Source organism: Dasypus novemcinctus, chromosome 6 (assembly GCF_030445035.2).
Source record: "Dasypus novemcinctus isolate mDasNov1 chromosome 6, mDasNov1.1.hap2, whole genome shotgun sequence".
Taxonomy (NCBI): domain Eukaryota; kingdom Metazoa; phylum Chordata; class Mammalia; order Cingulata; family Dasypodidae; genus Dasypus; species Dasypus novemcinctus.
Genome location: NC_080678.1, coordinates 10,099,635 through 10,116,283, shown reverse-complemented (window position 1 = coordinate 10,116,283; position 16,649 = coordinate 10,099,635). Strand labels below are relative to the sequence as shown.

Below are 16,649 nucleotides of genomic sequence, written 5' to 3'. Positions count from 1 at the left end.
CCTCTTCACACGAAACTCTTCCGAGCATTGATTCCTGGCAGGGGCTTACCAGGCCCCTTGCACAACAGCCCTGACTTGCTGGGATGTGATGCTGTTATTAGGATTGCAAGAAAGTATCTTAACTCAGAGCCTTGGCATATGGTTTTTGTCCAGTTTAACTTCTGCCTCTGCAAGAGGTACTTGTTTAGAACTTTGTGCTGGGAATTGCTTTCTTGGCTGCTTAAATTCAGTTCACCCCCTTGGTCTGCACAGCAGTTGCACTTAATTATGATTCAGTAGATTAAATAAATGAGAAATATCCACTCCTTTGGCAATCTCTAACCGTGGCCTCATTTTTCTCAGTCAATTTTCAGTTGCCTTTTCCCCCTCCCATCCCAGATCCTGGATGGGCAAGAGTGCTACCAGGAATGTGTGAAATTCTCCTAATTCCAGAAGGCACAGGGTGAAGTCTTCAGATGGAAGTGGGTACTCCTTTCAGATCCTTGTCAGCCTTGTCAGCCTGGAGGCAGAGTGGGCCTGGAGCCCTGCCCCATTTTCCATAACCTGTGGCAGGCAGAAGCTCATCTGCGAGGCAGCGGAAGCTTGAGCTGTGTAGTTTCTGGGGATATACCTGTCCTGTAAAAGAGCATGGCAATGCAACCACATGCTGAAGTAGTTTACGGCCTGTGTAATATGTACAGATGGTCAGGAGTTCCTGTTTGAGCCTTAAAAAAAAATGACCCAAGAAAAAGGAATGGATGATACACCATATTTAAGCTGATGGACCATGTTCAGAATGAAAATATATTTAGGGTAAATATAAGAAGAAGCTAAAACCTAGATGTTACGTTTTATAAAAACCATGTTTTCTTATTAGCAGAAGAGCTACTATGAAAGCAAGTATTTCAGAAGGTAGCCTTGAAAAAATCATCCCAGATGGGGTGCTTGGTTATATGGAGAGCTAGATCTAATACACAGATCCTATAAAACACATCTCCATTAGTCTTTGGAATGTTTTCTTTCTGCTGAGAAACATGGGGTCCTTTGTAATCTATTCATTCACAGGCCCTTCCTCTTGGTGGATTGTTTCAAATGTGTTGCTTTTTCATTTCAGGATTTCCTGATGGAGACATTCATCATGTTTAAGAATCTCATTGGAAAGAATGTCTACCCTTTCGACTGGGTTATAATGAACATGATGCAGAATAAGTAAGTACAGGAGGAAGAGCGCTCACCTTTGATGAGGCACCTAGTCCATCATTGTTTGGAACTGTGGCATTGCCTGGATACCGCAGTCACTTTCCAAGAAAGTACCTGTCCCCATTTCTGTGATGCACATAATTGGGGAATTGGACCTGCAGGTGGTGGTGGTTTCCCAGGCTCTGGCACTAAGAGCTAGGCTCTGCTTCCTGGAGGAAAATAAGTCTGAACCCATAACTCCCTTAGTCGTTTTCAAAGGCATAGACTTTGGTTTGCTATTAGTTTGCATCTAATTCTAACCACATGATTTTATTAACCAATGCCATTCTTAGCTCTGTGCTATGCTTTTGAAAAGTGCTCACATTTTCCATATTTCAGATTAAACAAACAAGAAAAAGGCATGAGCATAATTATTAAATATTAAGTATGTGCCTGCTTTATTATCTCCCTGTGAGGGCTGTTGACTAATTTTCTGGCACTGTTGTAATTTCTGTAAGCACTGACAATGATCGTAGAGTTCTCAGTCTCCTGCGACCTTTAGAAGAAATTGCTGTTGACCTCTTTTTTTCCCTCTTTTTTAAATTGCAGTTTTTATTGAGAGCATTGTAGATTCACATGTGGTTGTAAGAAATAATACAGATTTTGCATACACTTTCCCCAGTTTCCCTCAATGATAACATTTTGCAAAACAATGTCACAACCAGGAAATTGATTTGGTTGTAGTTCACCTATCTTCCTCGGATTTTCTGAAGTTTACTTGCTCTCACTTATGTTTGCACCTTTATTTAGTTATTTGCAATTTTATTACATTCACCGGTTCTTATATCCACTACCCCTGTCTATTTACTGGATGTTGCCATAACTGCAAAGATCCCTCGTGTGGCCATTTATAACTACACCCACCTCTCCTCCAAATTCTAACCCCTACTCTGTTTCTCCACTTCTAATATTTTGTAATTTTGAAAGTGTGACATCAATAGCATCTTAATTATGTGACCTTTTGGGATTGGCTTTTTCACTTTACTTAACTCCCTTGAGACCCGTCCAAGTGTTTGTGTGTAGCAATAGCATGTTCCTTTTATGTGCTGATTGGTATTGCGTAGTCTGGGCCATGGTTTGTTTATCCATTCACCTGTTGTAGGCTAACTGGACTGTACCAGTTTTCGGTGATGACAAATAGAGCTGCTATGAACATTCATATACAGTTTTAATGGGATGAAAGTACAATTGCTGGGCTGCACGGTAAGTGCATGTTTAGTTTTATCAGAAATGGCCACACTGTGGCTATGCCATTTTACACTCCCCCCACAGCAGAGCACTGGTCCAGTTTCTCCACATCCTCGCCAGCACTCAGATTTCTGCCTTAGCCATTCCAGTGGGTCTGGCGGTGTCTCCTGCTGGTTTTGATTTGCATCTCCCTGATGACTTTGACTCTTGTTAATGCCTTTCTCCACCCTGTGGATAAATCTGTGGCAGCAGTGGTCTTTCCCTTTACTTCTGGCATTGCTACTTTTCTGTGTCATCAAGGACGAAATGGGCCTCCTGCACCGGAAGCTCATGTGCCAAAGGGACTCCGCTTTGCGGGCTTCTGGTTGAGCACGGGTGCGTGCTGGCCCTCCAAAGTCGGGTGTGCCTGTGGCTGAAATCTCTCTCCATATATCAGAGACAGCATTTGAGGCCACAAAGCAGAGGGCCAGGAGGGGTAGTTGCTGGACCTGGGACTCACGGTGGGTCCAGGCCCCCACTTCTTCATCAAATCTGCTGTGTGACTGGGTAAATCTCCCTGCTCTCTCTCTCAAAATAGAGGGACTTAAAGTAAAGGATGACTGCATCTCTTCTCTCTGTTAACATTAACTTCTGTGATTGGAATTTAGAATCACTCTGAAGAGCTGCAGTGTTTGTATTTTTAATAGGCCTGTCTTTCATGTTTTTTGTTCTTTCAACAACAAACAAGCAAACAAACAAAAACCCCACGATTGTGGGATTTATGCACAGGTAATTCAGTATTCTGCGTGTACGACCCAAAAGCAATAGGCCAGTTGCTGCTGTCCTAGACTGAAGTAACTCGTGGCTTCTGCATTTGGACTAGACTGGGCGGTTAACCTGCCATCTTAGTAGAGAAACCATGCAACTTGTTCTATTGCTGACCAGACCTAAAGGGTGCTGCAGTGTGGGCCTGCTAAGCTGGCCTCTGGGTGCCGAGCAGGTTGGGTGCTGAGGTGCAGGCCCTGTTCTCTGGGCTCATGACCCCACACTTGAACTTCATCTGCTCTGCACCTCTGCCTGGAGCAGCCATGTCCTGGTGCCCAGGCTGTGAACTGCACAAACCATGGGGTTACTGCTCCCTCCAGAGTCAGATGTGATCTGCTCCCCCAAAGTTGCGTGTCCCTTGACCCCACTCCTGGGAGACCTACTGTGATAACCGTCACCCCATTGAGGGGCACACAGCCAACTCTTATTTTTTATGCCTTTTATGAGTGAAAGCCTGTTTACGATTTTAACATTATGTTTGTATCATTTGCTCTTGCTATGACCCCGTCATCTGCTTCCTACTTCCAACCCCAGACTCTATGAGGATCATCCTAGAACCCTATGAGCACCATCTGGGATTGTTCTGGAATTATCTGAGCGTCATTTGGGTTCATCCTCGAACTAGGTGAGGATCATCCTAGAATTGAGGCGCGTGCAAAGCCACATGATCATTAATGGCGTGGTCTGAGGCTCGGAGCGTGGAACACGGTTCCTTCCAGACAGGAGAGACTGTCCACTTCTGGAACATTCTCTTGGTTCTGGGGGAGGAGGGGCTTAACCCTCTTCCTCTGGAATGGCGTGTTCCCTGCAGACCTGAGCCGATCCGCTGGCTAGGGCGGCTCTGAGGGCTCGGCCGAGTGGCAGATGGGGGCTGCGGCAGCAGGTGGGTGCAGTGGACCTTGGAGCGGAGCCTTTGGCCTCTTGGTCATAGGAGGAAAGTCTCTTGTTTTCGGGGAAGGAAACTCTGGGGCGATTTCTCCATGGAACCAGCCTGGGAGAAGCCCTCGGATGCTCGGCCTCCTCTCAGCCGTTGGTACAGTCGAGGCTTCTGAGGACAAAGTCGCTGGTAGGCGATACTTGATCTGAAGCCTCCGCAATTTCCTGTTCATTGAGCGGCCGCCCTCAGAGACTGCCTCATAAGGGGAAATGCTCGGAATGTAAATTTCCTGGTTTATGTTTTACATGAAAACATTGCACAAAACTGGCTAAACAAGAACTCTAGTGCTCTGGTGCCAAGCTCTTGCTGAGGTTGTTGCTTTTCTGCCGTCGGAGTGTCCTGAGGATGAGCACTGCATGCACATGTGGGCGAGCATGTGCCAGCGTGGGCGGGTGTGATGGGACCACGGCAAGGCACTTTAATTTGCAGCGCTTCTGACTCAGAGAAGCCCAAACAAATCCGCATTCAATCCCAGGTGACACAGCAGCATCGAGTGCCACGCCAGCGTGGGCAGTAGCAGGGCAAGGACGAGGAGGCATTGCGGAGCCGGCCGGGGCAGGCCCGGGAGAACTGTATCTCGTACTCCTGCCGCCTGCTGCCCCCAAATGCTGCCCACTCTTAGCTAAACACCACCAGTGTTTGGGAGCTGGTGAAGATGCCTATCTCCTTGTGGCTAACTAGTTAATCCCAAGGCTCTGGAGATGGCTGGGCGCAGTGCCCCTCAGCATTCTTCACGGTCCTTGCTTCCATGTTAGCTGCAAACTGAAGAGTTTATTTCGTATTTTATTTCCTGTGATGTATTGCGTATCTGAATTCTTGGGGTTAGGATGAGCCAGCATTTTCCTGCTTCTGTCCTCACTGTGCCTGGCAGGTAATGGAGTTCCTAATGCCTCCAGCTACCCTCTGAAACAGCTGCCGTTACTGGGCTCACTTTATAGGCAGGGAAATTGAGGAAATTGCCCATAGAAATGCAGCTTCTAAGCGATGGGGACAGTATCTAAACCCAGAGCCCATACCCAAGACCCCCCTGGCTCCCCGGCCTCATGGTCTGGAGCACGCCTCCCATTTCCCAAAGAGACTTTTTAAAAATCCTCATGCCTTCAAACACAACCTTTCATTTAGTGATAAGCTTTACTACTTACCTGGGTGAATCTGAAATATTTCCACCTTCTCTTTCTTCCCATCAGAAATGTGTGCTGTTAAGGAGGATACCATTTGGTAATTGGCTTTACATTTGTCTTGCTTTGAACTTCAAGAGAGTAAATCTCAATAAACTCGTAATAAAATAATTTCCCTATAGAAATGACATGGGTACTATATAACATCATTTCTATGTAATTGTCTATTTGCCTTCTCTTTTTTTATCTATAATTTAAAAACTTAATATTTTATACATTGCCTTCTCTGCTTCCTCCTCCACCTAGCATGCACCAGAGACTTCCTTGCCTCTGTAGGAAAACAGTGATCTCTAGAAGCCTCTGGAGTCTGCATTTAAGTTTTATTGGCACAGTTGGACATGAAGTTTTACCACCCATGGACAAAATAAGCCTCGATCGCCTCTTAAATATTTGTGTGCTTGTTCAGCTTTGTCTCTTTGGGCATGCTGTTTCTCAGTACATGAGGGTTGTAAAATGTAATTAAAGACAGTGTCCGTTAGTTTTGATGGGACAGCTTGTAAATCAAGAATCAAAGTTATAGGACAGTCGTTGCTTGGTTGCTGTGTTCACAATAGTAATTGATTGGCAACAGCCTGACATTATAGCTCTGCTATAGGATATGATAGCCTCAGATGGCAAGATGACATTTAGATGAGCACTATTCGGAAATAGGAGAAGGGTGCTTATATGCTGGCATCCAGACGTTCTCTGTAATGATCACAGAGGGGAGCAAATGCTAAATTTCCAGTTAAGATTCAGCTTGCGCTGAAAGTATAGCTCTTCACTTTTCGACATCTCAGCATTGCCATCCATCCTTGAACTCATTAGCTAAATTTTTCAGATTTATACCTCATATGTGCGTAGCAGAGGCCCCTCTGGAGTTCTCTTTGGTTGTTACCATGCACAGGGCCAATTTCTCTTCTGGTTGTAGGAAGAGATTCATTCCAGTAGGGTGTTCGTGTTCGTCCACTAATAATCCCCTGCTAGAATTTTAAGATATAGGATTGACCTGGTAGGAAATGACTCTGTTGGTGTAACTGAATTAGTTTTTCACCTTGAAGTAAACATTTTTTATTAGCCGCTTTAATCCCACCTGCAAAAGGTATTTTTGCAGCATATAGTGGGTGAACAAAAGGACAGTCTGAGTATGATTTTTCAGATGTCTGGAATTAGATCTTTTTCACATTGCACAGCATGCAAAAAAACGTTTTCTACGTTCAGTGACTATTCAGGCCTGCAAGAGAATTTTTTTTAAAAATCCAATTAGCCCAATCCAGATTCTCCTTACATCCTACTGCACACTCACCCTCCATTCTGAGAATGAAAAATAAATGAGCCAACTTTTTTACTTCCAGAACTATCAAACTTTGCAACTGCAATTATCAGTCATTTCCAAGTGTCCTGCTCTAACTTAGATGTTGTCTTAGCCTTCCTGCATTCTTCCAGGTTAAACTGGGGCCTAAAGGTGATGACTTTTACTTAAAACTTGTAGTTTATATCTTACCCACGTTCATATAGGGTTTTTTTGATGTGCAAATAAAGCAACGTAATCACAAATATAAAGTATCACATGTAAAACCATAGAGAAGACCTGGACCTTTCTAGAAATCAAGACCATAGTAAAGAATGAAATTGTAAGAGAAGGCAAAAAGGAAATGGGTAGCAAGTTTCTCACTGCATGATGAAAAAGGATCCTTGCAACTTTGGAGGGGAGACTGACAATTTATGATGTAGGTCTTTATATCAGTGCATATTATAGCAAAGGGATCATTTGAGAATTGAAAATTCTGCCCACAGAAAATGAAAAAGATTATTATTCCACTTTTTGAAATGCTTAAGATGCTTTCCATCAGAACCTTGCGTATAAGCCAGGTTTGTTATAATTGGATCTGCCAGGAAGACTAGCTTTTCCAACAGAGTCGATCTAGTGACCTGCCATTTAGTCTTATCTGTTGACCATTTGAACAGTGGAGACCATTTACCCCAAACAGTTGTTCTGACTTTGCTATAGCTGGAATCAAGTCGATATTTATTTGTGCTTTCAAACTCTGATCTTTCATCCCCACTGGGAGTTTGTGAGATCATGTTACTGTTTATTTCATATATCTCTGTGCTTATTTTAGCATCATGACCCTGCACAGAGCATTCCAGCACATCCTGGGTGACCCTTGTGTAGCCTGCTCAGAACAGAACCTCCTACCTCTCTTGCTCAGCCTTTGCCTAACACCTTGGCCCCTTTTTCTGTGGCCTCTTTACTGCCTCCTTCTCCTCCTCTCACCTGTGATTCCTAAGTCTCCTGACGAGGAAGTGTTTTCCTAAATCCACAAATGTAGTGCATTATGTTTCCACCATCCTAACATGTGTCATACATAGTTACATGCACACGATCATGTGCAGCTTCTTTTATGAGCTGCACTTTCCATGCATAATTTGAACTTAGCTATTTCACTCCTTTTGAATACACTGCATTTCCCGGGTCATAAGTGTTACCCCATCAGATGCGTCAGCGTCCAGCATGGCAAGCTCACGGATGCCTCTGCCAAAGTTGATTTGGCACATGGTCAGGACAGGGAAGGTCCTGAAGCCTGAGAGAGGGATTCCACTTTTGAAATGCCAGGTTTCTTATGGATAAAGCATATTAATGTCCAGAAAGCAAATTTGCAGGCTAGGCTGTTCACAGGTACAGTGCCATCTGGTGCCACATCATTGCTGTGGGAGAATTTTAGTCCTTGGCAGGTACTATTCCAAGGGCTTCTGTCAGAGGAAATGTACCACTTGCTTTTGGATGGAGAGAGGGAGGTGGGGAACCCAGTTGCTAGGTCTACCTTGCTTCCCCTGCCAGGGGCACCGGCCTGAAGGTGGTCGTGTCTAGGATGACTGTGCTCTCTTTCTTGGTCAACCTCCTTCCCAAGAAATGCCACTGCTCCCCATGAGAGGGCACACAGCAAAAGGTCTTTGTGCAAGTCTGAAGTGTGGATAGAAAGCATTTGGGGCCCTAGAGGTTCTTGAATTTTTATATCTCAACATCCTTCTTCCTTCCTTTGAAGCCTGGAGTTTTAGGGTGATGATGTTACTTTTAATCTAATTTATTTTTTTAATCTATTGGTTTGCGATTGAGGTTTTGCACATCCAGCTATGTGCAGATTTTAAGCACACCTAAGAATTATATTTTTTCCTTTGAAAAGGTATGGAATACCTCTTGACACATATACCATCACATCACAACTAAGGACCAAAAGGAAATAAATACTGTTTTTCAGTGACGAAATAGGAATTCAAAGTCAATATAATGGAATCATTCTGGAGTGCAAATTTCCCTAGAGCTCAACATGCCAGCATTTTGCCCCAGCTCATATACTTAGTCATATTGCTCTTTGAACCTAAATCCTCTCCATTTGCAGCTCAGGCCCCCGTGTGTGAGCAGCCAGCAGGCCTACTTCCTTGGTTGGAATACTTTTGCCTGCATCTGTCTATATTTCTGGCAAGTCTTCCAGAGATATGCTTGAGGCAGCCCTTTGGGACTGCACTGACCTTTTCAGTGCACTGGGATTTCAAGACAGATATTGATTTGGATCTAATAATGGTGCTTTGGCTTGACAGCTAGGGAGTCCTCTGTCCAAAGGACCCCACGAGCATGGCACTTTGCTATGGCCATGATTTTACTCTCATCCCAGAGGATACTTTTAGAAGGGGCAGGGACAATTGGCCGCTTCTCCCAGGGGATTTCAGGCCTGGATGTGGTTGCAGATGGTGAGGCAGAGCCAACTTCACCAAGCAAAAGAAACTTCCATAGAACAAAGTACTGTTAGATGGCAGTGTAGCTCCTAAAATATAGATATATTTATAACATATATATTAAATGTATACTTATATGTGTGTATCCTTTATGGTGTTTTCAAAGGTTATTTTAATATTTTCTATAACCATTTTCCATGGCCTGTGTTTTTCCTCTTTCCTTAATAATTAACCTTGACCTAAAATAAAAACAAATAATTCTAGATTTTACCTGTTTATACCTAATTTATTGCCCATAACATAGAGATGTCATACCATGTGGTTTTATTCACATTGCCTCTTTAATTCATGGATGGAAAAAATCAAGCTGCTAAAGGAATGGCCGTGATGAAGCTCTCTTAGCTGGGACTCTTATTTAGGGAAACGAGCTATAGAGGAAAGTTTTAAAAGGGCGAAGTCTGTTGAAGTATTCTTGTACACAGGGCACACCTTGTTGCCGAGCTGTCGGCTGGTGTTGATGCAGCCACTGGCACTTAATGCTGGAGGACGTACTTCACTTTTATCAGGAAAGAAGCCAAGTGCCCTCTCCATTAGATAGATGCATGAAACATCTCTCGAGGAGAGGCAAAGCGGAAGAAATATATTTTAAGGTCATACCCCAGGTCTTTCTCTCGTAAATTTTGACTCCCATCATTTCTGGGACTAAGATAAAAGCCCATGCACAGTAAGACACTCCAGTGTTTTGGTTTTTTCAAAGGCTAGAATGGGAGACGGACGCCATCATCACCTGAATTCCTGCCGCCTTGCCGCGTACCGTCTTGGCTGCCTTTTCAGTGGTTCTCAGCTGGGAGTGATTTTGCCCCCAGAGGACATTTGGAAATGTCCAGGGGCATTTTGGGTTTTGATAGCCAGGACCCTTATCGCTGGTACCTAGCGGGTCAAGGTCAGCGATGCCGCTGAACATCCCTCAGCGCACAGGACGGCACCCTTTGCAAAGAATTGTTCAGCCCAACATGTCTCTAGTATCCCCGTCTTGCAGATGAAAACCTGAGTTCAGTGATGCTCAGCACCCTCACCTGCTGCACCACTCTAGCAAAGCCAACCCTCTTCAGAGTAAATACCAGCAGCTGACCTCAAAGCCTTATCTCCAGTGATGCCACGACTGACCTCTCACTTATTAGGGTGGTGTCTGAGAATCGGAGGCATTCTTCCGTAGGACCCACTTCCGGGTGCTCTGGTGCTATAGCAGATCCGTGTAGGCCTGGCTCAAATTCATTTTGTGATGACTGATGGTTGGGAGTAAGGCAGGTGTTGAAGAAACTATCAGCAGTTGTTCTCTCTGGGGGTCCTGGGGTTGCCAGTCCCTACACCCCATTCTGGTGAGTGTGGGGCCAAGGATAAGAAGCCACATGGTTTCCTCTTCTGCTCCCAGCTAGAGGCCGCATTTGTCCAGGGATTGGGAATTGGGTTCTTGGCATCAGCTCATCTGCCCACCTGTCAGCTTTGGCATCTTGGGCATGTGTAGCCTTTACTGCAGATTCTTCTACAAGCTGGGGGCAGAAGTCGAACCTTCCTGGGGTGTTGTGGGGAATGAATATAATGCGGTGCGTATGGAATGCGTGGCCCTGAACCTGACCTACAGTGTCATCCAACAAGTTGTGGCTGTGACTGTGTCCATTTGTGTGAAGGTAATATTATGTCATTCTTCTTACAGATCTGAGAACTCCATCCTCAGTCGGTGAGAGAAGTGTGACTAGTTCCTGGGAGATTCAGAGCACTTCTTACGCGTACTGAGAAACGTTGTTAAAAAGAAATACGACCCTTTGCTTTCACAAGTTCACTTGCTTCTTATGAGATATTTGCTTATTTTCATATTGTGGCTTTACTTGGTATATTGATAATTACACCAAGTTTTGCTTGCTGGTTTTCATAGAAGTAGCATTTGCAAGTTGCTTTATGTGACATGGCTGAAACTGTCGGTAAAAGCAGCGTCTTGTTCAGAGGCATCAGTTACGCAGCAACGGGGCCCTGTGTGCCTTGGAGGCTTAGCACGTTAGAGCTGCCAGGGCCCGCACAGGTGCCTAGGAACGTCTCATTTGAAGATGAGGTTTCGGGACCCGGGTGGGTGAAACGAGTGTCCTGGGTCCCCTGGTGTGCAAGTGGTAGAGGAGACAATGGAACCTGTCGATAAAAAGTCCAAGGTGGGCCTGTGAGACTGGGGCTGGACGCTTCCCCCCCGCCCCCACTGGCAGCTTCTTGTGAAGGACAGTGGACCAAACGTGAGTCAAGGGCTTGGCCCTGCCTGGGCGCAGGCTCCTGTTCCATGGCGATGTTGACTTGCTCAATCTGGCATCAGTGAGAGCTCTGTCCACAGAGCCTTTCAGGCTGGGGCCCGTGGGGCCTCGCAGACACCCCCCACCCCAGCCTCAGGTCCAGGCACTCTCCAAATCCTGTGGATTCTACTTCTCAAGGATCTGAAGTCCAGCTCCCAAGGACCTCTAAACCGCTCTCCTGTCTCTAGTATTGCAGAGTTGTTTCTCAAAAAATCTGCTCACATCACCCCTTGTCCCATGGCTCCATCACCTTGAGAAAGTCTAAGCCAGTGACTTTCAGACTTTTTTGAACCAAACCCCATGTAAGAAAAACATTTTATATCACAACAACATGGACTTCACACCCCACAGATGTATAACTAAAGCAGGAATTCCTGCATCTATGTGATGCAGTCTGATACTTTCATTCTATTCTTTTTGACTAAAAATTCTCATCCTACCTCATCATATTGCTTTCCTGCTCCACTCATGTTGTGAAGCAGTTTGAAGCATGCCTGGTGCCAACCAGCTTCACCCGCACTGCACTGACCCCCCAGTTGGCTCTGGAGCCTCCTGCCACCTGCCTCTTCTGTGGGCAGCAGCCGAGGCACCCCACCTGCCTGACCGTGCCTCCCCTGGGCCACCCCTGCTTCTTACATGCACGTTTCTGTCCCTCCTGCCTCTAATGTCCTCTTCCCCTGGCAGCCTTAGCTGCTGGTCATCAGCCATCCTGCAACACCCATCTGAAAAGCAGGTTTTTCCCTCTCTCTGACCCCCATGGGCTTGCTCAGTTCCTCACTCCCCTGCTCTCTAGGCTGCCCTGCACCCCACACCCCCATGCTCCTAGAAGGCAGGCACTCCCTCTTACTTGCTTTGCATTCCCAATACCTTGCTCACTGCCCAGCTTGCTGGAAGAATGGAGAAAGGAAGGAACTGACCAGTGAAGCCAACTTGATGCAAATGGCATCATCTACTACGTAGCCTTTCGGGATTGGCTTTTCTCCACTCAACGGAATGCCCTTGAGGTCTGTCCAGGTGTTGCTGTATATTGGTAGTTCTTCCTTTTTCCTGCTGAGTAGTAGCCCATGGTATGGATGTAGCTCGGTTTAACCATCCGTCTATTGAGGAACGTGCTGTGTTGCCACTTTGCTGCCGTGAATACTGGTGCAGTTGCCAGGTCCTGTGGTAAGGGCGTGTTCAGCTTTATCTCCAGCTGCCAGTCGACTTTCCAGAGTGGCTGCACCATGTTACATTCCCAGGAGCAACACAGGAGAGCGGCCTATCCACATCCTCGCTGGCATTGGGTGCTCTCACTGGGTTAATTTTAGCTACTCTAGGAGGTGGGCAGTGATCCATAACCAGGCAGCGGAAGCACTGCAGCTGCCTTCAGAGTCCTCCCTAACATGATTTTAACACCTTAGCTCACGCTACCTCCACGGTACTGGGTATTGTCTGACTGATGTTCCTTGTTTTAACCCATCTGGTGGAAGGATTGTGGTACAGTTGGAATTCCCTTTTCCTGGTGTCTGGTGGGGTTGTGTCCCTCGCTGGTGCCCATGATGACAGCTATTACTGTTCTTATTACTGTCTGACCTTGGCACTGCCTGCCCAGGCCTGTGCTCGGGGGAGCGCTTCTCTTCCTTTCTCCATAAGAATGTCTGTGCTGTGTAAGGACCTTCTCTTGCTCAGTGACTGTTGTTTTTTCTCTCTCAGCAGTATCTATTGTCAGTTGACATTTAGTTTCTTTTGAAGACTCTGGAAGAAGCTGAGTGGCCTTGCCTGGTGGCCTTGGTCATAGGAGCTTGGTGGCTGTCCAGGTAGCCAGGCGCAACCTTCGTTCTCTCTGCAAGTGCCATGAAATGCTGTGTTTAAAATGACATGCTCTTGGAAAATGAACATGGAACTCCCCAGTATTTGTTAAGTTCCTGCTATTTTCTTGACACAAGGCTAGAAACAGAATTGCAATACATTTCGTGTCCATCTTCGAAAGTCTCACAGTGGTATACTCAGATTTCTTTTGAAGACTCTGGAAGAAGCTGAGTGGCCTTGCCTGGTGGCCTTGGTCATAGGAGCTTGGTGGCTGTCCAGGTAGCCAGGCGCAACCTTTGTTCTCTCTGCAAGTGCCATGAAATGCTGTGTTTAAAATGACATGCTCTTGGAAAATGAACATGGAACTCCCCCAGTATTTGTTAAGTTCCTGCTATTTTCTTGACACAAGGCTAGAAACAGAATTGCAATACATTTCGTGTCCATCTTCAGGAAAGTCTCACAGTGGTATACTCAGATTTTTAAAAATTTCTCATCTGTGATAGATTTTCAAGTCTCTAATGAAACGAGAGTAATGTTTAATATTATTTCTCCATGGGATGGAAATGTTAAGTTGTGATACCATGCACACCTTGATTCCTATACAACCCTTTTATGTGGCACCTACTAGGCTTTCCATGAGATTCTGTACGTGGGCGGGCAGGCCTTCGACGCTCCTGTAGGGAAGCCGCTTGCATTCATCTTGGTGGCTGCACAGAGGCCAGCGCCCCGGCTTGGCGTATAGTGGCTGCCCTACCCCTGGTGGTTGAGTCACTGCCCCACTGAAAGAATGAATGTCAAAAGGGAAATTCTCTTTAGTGCAAAGTAAAGTTTGAGAAATAACTTTGGAGCAGTCCTTTCCAGGAATAAAATACAGCTACCCTTTTTAACTCTGAGTCAAGAAAGGCATACAGTCCAGGTGTAGATATATATTGGACAGAGACTCTCTCTGTCATGCTTTTGAAGATGCTTTTGAAGATTCAGCTACTGAATTTCTTTAATCGAAGGATGTTCTAAATTTACTGCAAAAGCTTATCAGGGAGGTAGACGTTCGTACAAACGAGCCAGCCTCCTAACGGCAGGTCCGGACCTGCAGGGAGGCTCCTGTCTGCTACACATGCTGTTCTGTGGCTAACCTTTCCAGTACGACTTCAGAGAAATGTTTTTACTTAATACTCTACCTGTCAAGTTCCTGGAGCTACCAGTAAATTGAAGATACAAATTATGTTGTAAAGTGAAATATATTTTGTTATTCTACAGTTTGGTTGATTTCAGAAGAAAATGAATGCTGACAACTTGGTCTTTTCAGTTCAATGGATTCTAATCGTTCAGAACAAAAGCCCTCCAAAATGCTCATCCTTTGCTGCTTTATCAGAGCTGCTATGAGCCATCGTTCGTGCTCAAGACTGAGTGTCCAGCCAACTCCATGTCAAAGATAAATAGATCTTAGGAAGAGATAGGGCTAAATGCTAATATTTGTAAATATAAATATTAACCATGGCCAGAAGGAGAAGGAGCTCTTTAGCTCTCTGACCATGTGGGTAGCTTTTTAGCACCTGCCACTTTTCTCAGCATGCAATCTGTTTTTCATGTGCAGAAAAGATCTTTTTTTCCAGTTAATCGGCTTCACTGCCATTGCAAAGGTGACACCTGGCTGCCTGGCCTGCAGAGGTTGGGAGAGAAGGTTGCAGGGAGCCCGCTCAGCCTTGCCCTCTGCTTGGCTTCTCACTTCTCTTCTGATGCCCTGTGTTCAGGGGGAGAGCACTCAGAAAATGCCACGTCATCAACTAAATGCCTCAGCCGTGCTGCGGCATGATGTCATGGTGCTTTGAAAGGTGATGTTGCCAGGCTGGGCTCCTCCGGTGCAGATGCAGGCAGGTCTGTTCAGTGCCTCCCATTTGGGGTTTGCTGTGGGACCTCTCCACACCCTCATCCTTATGCCTCTGTTAGGATTCCTCCTGGTAGAATCACACAAAGCCACTTTGGCTTCACTGCAGAGGGCTTGGTGGGATGACTTTATTAACTGGCCACTTCAGCGCTCCCGGAGAAGCTCCCCAGGGCTTACCAGCCGAGAGCTGGCCTCCTCGCGGCTCGCCCACTCTCCTTGGGATTGAGGGTCAGGAATCGGACTTCGTTGTTCAAACTGCATATGATTGCCCAACCAAAGTAAATGGCCGTCTCATTCCCATCAGATACCGCAATATTTATGAGGAAGGTGTTTTAATTAGCTATTAACCTGCAGATGATTTGGAAGTGAACTATAAGAAGCAAGCTAATATTGGATAGATTTTAAAATTTTTGATATTAAACCTGCAAATTAAACTTTAGATTTTATGCCTTTCTCTTTGAGATATACCTGGATATAAACATGATTTTCATGTAATTCAGAGGGACCTGCCTGGCATTTCTGAGCACTGTTTATCAGATACTTAGGCATTTTCTCATAGCCCACCCCATCTACTTGGGATTATGAAGTGAGAAAGGCAGTGCCTTGTGATCACTGAGTGTGTCTTATAAGATAGATCTGAGGTGGTATTTCAGTTTAAAGGAACTCTATATACAGCATGATACCTGAATATAAACAAGAATCGAGATGGAGGTGTTGGGGAAGGCGGGGCCTGAGGAGGCCGCATGGTACCCCAGCATAAGGCAGGTACATTGCCAAGCACCCCGTTTTGCTCCTGTTCTCTGGAAGCCCAGTCAAAATGTAGGATGGCGTGGTTTCCATCATGCGCAGGGTCTGCTCAAAAGGAGCTTCTGCCTCCCTGCAGGACATCCACTATTCCCTGACGTGGATTGCTGGGGAGGTTTCTTTTTTTCTGTCCTGACTGGTGGGAGTTGTTTTTGCTTGGCTTTAAATAATGAAAAGTGTTCTCCCTGGCAGATTTGAGAAGCGGCACAGGCCTTCTATGTGTGTTACTTGATATGGTTTGCCCCAGGTAGAAGCCAGGCCTGCAAAGTAAATCCTGATTCCACGAGGATATCCCCAAGGCCGCAAATGTTGTGTCACTAAGGGGCGTCGCTGCCAATGCAGATGAGGTGCGTGTGCTTAGGAGTTGGAGTGGCTGGGTGTGTCCCTCTGGGGGAGAGGGTGCGGCCCCCTCATTGTCATTACTGAATTAATGATTCAGGACGCGGAGCTCACTCTTCGAGAGCCTGGCAGAGGCTGGTAGCAGGACTCTGACCCTCCTCTCCCTCGTTGGTCACGTTGGCCTTCGGCTGGGGCATTGGGGGGCATGCAGGGCTGCCGGCCGTGCTCTCAGTCCCAGGGCTCTGGGCTCCTGCGTGGAGATACGCTCACCAGGAGGGAAGTTTTGTGACCCAGCGGGCTCCTACCCAGAGAACCGCCCGCCCCTGCCTGTGCCGGCTGCAGTGCCTGTGCATTTCAAGCGCTGTCCTTGTCCCATCCTTCTAAGGGCTGGCCTGAGAGGGCATCGGTCAGCCTGAGCTGCCTGTGGTTCTGGAGGGGGCCCAGGGCCGAGGGTCAGTGCC

The 16,649-nt window shown here is 46.2% G+C and overlaps 1 protein-coding gene across 2 annotated transcripts in view; it reads left to right on the top strand.

Moving 5' to 3' along the window:
• Positions 1-16,649, top strand: part of DOCK1 (dedicator of cytokinesis 1) — a 522,200-nt gene that overhangs the window by 319,469 nt on the left and 186,082 nt on the right. For both annotated transcript variants that reach the window (XM_058298144.1, XM_058298143.1), the window contains exon 29: positions 1,094-1,188. In XM_058298144.1, the coding sequence (XP_058154127.1) occupies positions 1,094-1,188 (95 nt within the window). The remainder of the gene's footprint in view (positions 1-1,093; positions 1,189-16,649) is intronic.